The 6,788-nt window shown below is 35.1% G+C and overlaps 1 protein-coding gene across 2 annotated transcripts; it reads right to left on the bottom strand.

The window, feature by feature from the left end:
* Window positions 1–2,106: 2,106 nt before the first annotated feature.
* Window positions 2,107–6,116, bottom strand: LOC107813952 (myosin-binding protein 2). 2 transcript variants are annotated; one of them, XM_016639277.2, is made up of 4 exons: window positions 4,583–6,116; window positions 4,331–4,486; window positions 2,827–4,147; window positions 2,107–2,736 (listed from the first exon to the last, which is right to left on the bottom strand). In XM_016639277.2, exons 1-3 carry the CDS (start codon window positions 5,799–5,801, stop codon window positions 2,868–2,870), a joined length of 2,655 nt encoding a protein of 884 aa, XP_016494763.1. In that variant the 5' UTR covers window positions 5,802–6,116; the 3' UTR covers window positions 2,107–2,736; window positions 2,827–2,867. The 2 variants fall into 2 exon arrangements, with proteins under 2 accessions (XP_016494763.1, XP_016494768.1); XM_016639282.2 differs by having other exon boundaries at window positions 4,331–4,483; window positions 4,583–6,024.
* Between the last annotated feature and the right edge of the window lie 672 nt (window positions 6,117–6,788).

Here is a 6,788-nt window from a genome sequence, read left to right as displayed (position 1 = left end):
CGTCTGCAGGCTCGGAGTCTCCTTCCCTTATTCTCGGTTACTGTTGTATTTTCTCGCAAACAGTGATGTATCAAATGTTTTAGTTATTCCATAGTGCTTATGACTCTATTCCACAGTTCTTGGGGATTGTATGGTTGAGACTTTGCTTTTAGTAGTTATATGAGTTATTCAAACTGGGTGGAGTATTTTGTTATTTACATCTGTTTAATTGTTGTTAAATATTAGGCTTACCTAATCGTAGAGATAAAGGGCAAGAAAAAAAGAAGATAAATATTTAGAAATCTCAATATAGGATTGCATAAAAGCATGATAGATAACCACTTTGCGGTAACCCAAATAGAGGAGAAGTTTTATTTTGTGTCTCATACAATTGACACTAGTTGTATGAGACTCCTTTTTGTCTGACAAATTTGTGGACCTCAATCTTATATTTCTGGGTCCACAGAAATCTGAGTCCACAAAGCTGTGAAACAAAAAAGTTGTCTTATACAACTAGTATCAATTGCATGAGACGCAAAATTAAGAAGGATTTTCAGAATATTCCCTAATGAGTACCCTAGGGATTAATGTAGTCAATCAGTCAGAATTACATATTGAAAGATTGTAGGAATACTTGTTTTTGCAATTCTTTATTAGAGAAAAAAACAGAAATAAAAAAGACACGTTCTGATGACTGAGGTATGTGTGAACAGCCCGGACTTGTGTGCATGTGTATTATTGCTGCAGATGATGCATAGTACAATTTGATATAATAATAATAACAATAATAAATCACGAGTTTTAAAGAAGGAAATTAGAAATTTATTTCTCAATATAGTTGGCTGATGAAGAAGGTAAAAATGAAGTATTGGATACTAATGATAGTTAGATTTTGGCATAAGGGATATCTACAAAAAATAACAGCCATTTTAACTCCATGGGGCAAGAAAAAAATTCACAGGTATGGTCTTGATGGGAAATAAGCCAAAAATGTGGGATCATCCTTATAATGTCCCAACTACCAAATTTGTTCAACATTTCTATCCATTTTGAGGACAGTTAGAACAAAATAAAATTCAAAGGATTTAGTGACAGTTAGAACAAAATAAAATTCAAAGGATTTAGTTAGACTCAACCTAACAAGTTTCTTTCTTGTATCCATTAAGGTATGTGAGATCAATTAGAATGAAATTTGATCTCAGGATATTTCAAGTTTATGAAATGAATTCAACTTTCCTTCGTATGTGAAAGTATTGTTTTTAATTACTTCATTTACACTTTAATCTTTACAATTTGTAATTTATGATTGACAAAACAAAAATAAGAAAAAGAAGAACCTAGTTTAGATATATAAATATTATGCGACACTCAATGAGTCAAAAACTCAAAATAATGAATTTAAAGTAAAGGTCACTAGACAAATGTAAAAAAAAAAAATATTGTCACATCGACTCAATGTGACAATATGAAATCAATTTGAATCCTTGGAGATTGTACGAAAACATTACCCTATGACATGTTATTTTTGATGGGTCCACATTGCAAGTTACAATAAATATTAGCGTAAATTAAAGATTAGCCTTAACCCCTTTATGAATGACTGGATCACAAGGAAAATATGCTTAATTAACAGAATTGCTTATTAAAGTATCATGTTGGAGGAGAAGGTGAGCTAATCCATCATGACTATGTCTCATAAACCTTCATTATTCTAAACTGTCATTAATTATGCTGAGTAAGCATGATTAGGTACTTACCTTGCATATAAGTATGTTAGTAGTACATTTTTGGAAATCATTCCGTTAAAGCTACCTCTGCTGTAAAACTCCTTTATGGTTTTCGCTAATTAATGCATGTGTCGTCGTTTTCTTTTCTTTATAATTAGAAGTGGACTTAGTTATAACACATAGTTATTGTCAGATACCTACCAAAGTGTTGTTTATGCGTAAAGCAAAATGCATCTTTGAAAGCAATCTTCGTTTCCTTCTCGTTTTTTCCTACTATTTAATCACAATACATATTGCAATATTTTGTACATCCTATCTGTGCAATGAACTCTGCAACAAAAAAAGGAATTGCAGTTTACTTACCTCCCAAACCCCCAAACTGGAAAAAGAAACTTAATAATGAAAGTGAAACAAACAAAAACACTCACTTCATATATACTTACAAGTGGATACATTTTGTATACAACTAGATAACTCTGCCTTCCAAAATAATAAACAAACCTCATATGATGAAATGATGCAAAAGAAAAAGGATAAAGAAAAAGGAAGTTACTTACCCATCTATTCTTTACCCCCTAAAAATTCAAAAAATATAGAGTATTTTTTTTTTACTCCTAATTGTCTACAACTATAAAAATAAAAAAGACTTTTTGAGTACCTGACACTGGAGTCTTTGTTGGACCTCTCCAGCTTTGCAAGCCAGGCATTCTTTTCCCTTTGACAGCATGCAAAAGACTGGGTGGCTTCACCCTATACCTAGTCTACAAGCACATATATTCATCATCCCCCCTTTTGCCCAAAAAAGGTGGAGATTTTGACCCAACCCCACAAAAAACTGTTGGATTAACTTTTCAAAAATGGCATTAACCATTTCCAGGAGCTTCCCTCTCAATTAAGGGATTTCCTTTTGCTGAATTGTTTTCACCATGACTTCACATTTTTATCAGCTATTCGTAGATTGATCAATTGTCTCATCGATTTTTATTTTTTTCAAAGCAAAATAGCTGCCAGTATACTCCGAGATCATTCTCTGAAATTGGCAAAAAGAAAAAAAATGATTAAGTTAGACAATCTGGTAGAAATATATGATATTATTGAATCAAAGAGAAAATATAATTACCAAGTTATCTTCTTTGGCATGGTAATGGGACAAGAACTTGACTATAGTATGGTACCATCACTCAAGCTTCTTGCACGAAGCTCAACGTTCCTTAGATCACGAAGATGTTGTAGGATTTCCTGAAGAAGATCCATGCCTTTATCGCCTTTCTTCAACGAGCTTACACAGCTCTTTAGGAACTCCCTATCTGCCTCAAGGGCTTGTAGCCTTTCATGGAGATGATCCAACTCTTCTTCCACAGCTAGCTTCTTGTTCTCTAAATCAAAGTCATGAACCCCATTTAGTGTAGCATCTCCATTTTCATCACTCATTGAGTCAAATAGAGGAAGAAGTCTCTTTCCCTTGGCATTCACAATTCTTCTCTCATGAATATGATGATGTTTCCCATTAATTTCCTTCAAGTAACCATTGGCATGAGAATCTTCCTCTATATGGTTTCTATTATCTTGATATGAATCTTCCATCAGCCTAACATCCTCAAAATGTTTTGCATCTTCACCATCCAAGCTGACAAGTCTTTCCTCCAAAACCTTTAGCTGCTCAAGAATCGCCATTCTCTCTTCCTCGAAATCAGCCAATGATTCCTCCAAATTTATAACTGCACCAACAGGAGTGTTATGATTCATGCCTTGTTGGTGACAAAAAAAGCTATCATCTTCCTTTGCTTCTGGATTCAAATCAATAGAGAGTCCATCACTATCCTCAGAGGAGAATGTGCTACTGTCCTTGCTTCTCTTCAACATCCTCATCTTCTCCTTTGCCTCATATTCCAATAATTTTTTCCTATATGCTTCCAATTCTTTCTCTAACTCTTGCTTTTCCCTCTCCCTCTTCACCATAAGCTCATTCATTAGCTGCAAGGCTTCTTGATCGTACTCCGATTGTTCTTCCATCATTCTTTGGTATTGCAAAGCTTCCATCTGCATTGCTGCTTTCTCTTCTTGAAGCCTATTGATCATAGCCATTGTCTGACTTGCAGCCACAGCAGAAGCACTTCTCTCTTCTTCCAATTCTGTGTACAGAGAATGTACAGCCTTCCTCTCAGATTTTAATGCTGATTTCAGATGTTCGACTGTTGAAATTGTATCTCCACTCTCTAACTCGCTAACCACACTTCCATCCAGAGAATCTGAATCTTTCTTCTCAACAAGTAGATATTTCTGATGGAAGCTATCAGTAGAAGTTGGTGTATCGGGAACTTTATTTTCTTCGGTCTCATTTAAGCTGGAACAGATTGAGGACGGGTTGTTCATCCTATGTCCGCTCAAATCAACTGATAATGTTCTCAATTCTACTTCTGTTTCTTGATATTCTTTATGACCTAATATGACACACAAAAGAGTTTTTAGTCACTTTGGAAAGCAGAAGCTTATGGGACAGGGTTTAATCCTCATTTTACTTCTTACAAAGAAATTATCGGAAATGAAAGAAACAACAGATTCCTTGCTGCAAAGAGAGTAACAAAATGTGGTTTTACAGTGTAAAGAAAGAAATCTGAACTTACCATGAACTTGTACTTGATGGAAATGAGCAGAATTTCTGGAAGGTTTTTCATGTATATATGAAGTAAGTGCTTCATCTGCTTGATCCAAATCAGGAATTTCAGTCCCAATTGACACTTCTCCATCAGTTTCATTGTTTGGCATTTCAGAAACTTCTTCTGAAACCAACAAAAAAAGGTCCTATATACTTGAAGTAACCAAAAATACTAAGTCATAGAAGATGAAGTGATAGATCTAGGTTTTGTAGTAAATACCTGGTGAAACATCTGAATTTTCCTCTTTCTCTTCTTCCCTTTCCTTAGCTGCAAGAATTTGAACTTGGCGATATCTAGATGTTTTTTGAGCATTTTCAGTCTTGGCAAGTTGTTCATAAATCTCCTGGCATTCTTTGGCATAGAAAACTAAATCATTCTCCATAGATTCAACAACTGCAAATTCAAGCTCCCTCTCATTCCCTCCCAAACAAACTGCAGCCTCCACTTCTATACTTGTATTCTCCAGAACTGCTTTAATGTCTTCCTTGACATCTTGATTTTCATCCTTCTCTTGACTTCTACTCTGATCTTCTTCTTCATTTGCTGAATGGATTAATTCGACGGGGACCAACATATGACCACTGCAATCAATGAAGAATTCCAGATGCTGAGGGGGAATTTCAAGAGCTAGATCCTCAATCTCACAAGCTTGAACACCTTCATCTTTCAACATCTTTTCGTTGTATTTCTCCTCAATGTATTCAGTCACTCCTTCAAGAATTAAATGTACATTTTCACCTTCCAACTTTTTAACATCAGAAGAAAGGAACTGATTGTCACCATTTTTCTCGATTTTATCTTCATCTCTCGCAGCATAATCTGATCTATTTTGATCCAAGTCATCACCTTTTTCGAAAAGATCATTAGCCTCAATGATCAAATTCCCTTTGTGTGTATATTCCAAATCATCCCAAGAAGGTTTGATCAACATATAAGGAGTTGAAAACTTGGTCTCCAAGCTCACTCCGCAGCAAGAACAATTCAAAGCCACCTCACCACCATTTTCCAGTGTCATTTCCTTGCCATTTTCTATCATTTTAATGTCTTTCATCCATGGAAAAAAAGCGAAATTATCAGAAACCCCAAGAAAACCAGGGCGAGCGGACGAGCAATCCTCGCACGTATCTTGTGATTCAGCTAGCCTTTGATGCTTTGAGCAGAATCCCAATTTGGAAACCTCCGTGGCATGAGCCTCACAAAGAAGATCTCTATGTATGTTCCTGTTTTTTCCATGATCAAACAGATGATCAACTCGAGAACACCATAAACATGGTGGTTTTAGACCAAAATACTCTGCAAACTTGATGATCAGATAGGATAAAAGAGAGTTGAGAAGAAGTAGTACTATCAAAGTCCATTCCAAGACTGCATAAATCAGAATAAGAGTGATCTTGTTGGTGTTTCTGTATAACATGGTTGCAAACTTGTTAGCTCCCATTTTTTGTTGCTCTGCTCTTTCTACTATACACACAAAGGAAAATACGGAGATTGCACAAGAATGAGGGGTGAGGTGGTGGGTGTTGTTTGGGGCCGGGCAGAGGGGGGGAGGAAGCTAAATCAAGAATCAATGGAAGATAATCTTGAGAGAGAGAGGGGGGGGGGGGGGTTGTGTAGAGAGGGTTGGTGGGGTGTGGAGGAGAAAGAAAGGTAGGAAAAGGGTGGAAGTAGATGAAGAGGAGTTTTTTATTTTAGACTGAAAAAAAGGGCGGTTTGAATAATGAGAAAGGGAAAGCCAAAGGAGACTTGATGCTTTAGAAAAGAATTATAATGATGTGACGGAAGAGAGAAAAAGAAAATAAGGCAAATGATTTTTTTTACTAAAAGAAAGAAGTAATGCCTAATTATTTAAGAAATTTGGGAGCCTTGTTAATTCTGAACAAGTTTAGTTGTCACACAATTACACATTCAACGGTTAACATATTTGCTGAATCCTTCTTCGCGTTATGCTTCGGTTAACTGATCTAATGAGTAATGCCTAATTATTGCTTCACATTCACCGAACCATGAAGTCCTTTGCCTAAATTTCGTTTACCTTTTTTACCCCTCAAAAACTAATTTTACATAGGATAAAATTATAATTTAATTATATTTCTGATATTTAGTATTTTAAAATCAATTAAAATTTTAATTATTAAATGTTATCTTATTTGAATTTTGTAAATATTTCTAATATGTAGGAATAAAAACTATTAGAAATTACAATGCAACTGAAACCGTTGGTCACACACGAGTTTGAATAATGATAACACATAGGTAAAATCTATTTAATAGATATTTATAAAGTTATTAAACTTGGCACGTGTTTGGCCAAGTTTTTGGGAGGGCAAAAGTATTTTTTTTTCCAAAAAATACTTTTTTAGAAATTTAAGTTGTTTGACCAAGACGGAGAAGTAATTTTGGGCAGCAGGAGAAGGAGTTTTTCTAT

Source organism: Nicotiana tabacum, chromosome 1 (genome assembly GCF_000715075.1).
Source record: "Nicotiana tabacum cultivar K326 chromosome 1, ASM71507v2, whole genome shotgun sequence".
Classification (NCBI taxonomy): Eukaryota; Viridiplantae; Streptophyta; class Magnoliopsida; order Solanales; family Solanaceae; genus Nicotiana; species Nicotiana tabacum.
This window is presented reverse-complemented; position numbering and strand designations above follow the sequence as displayed.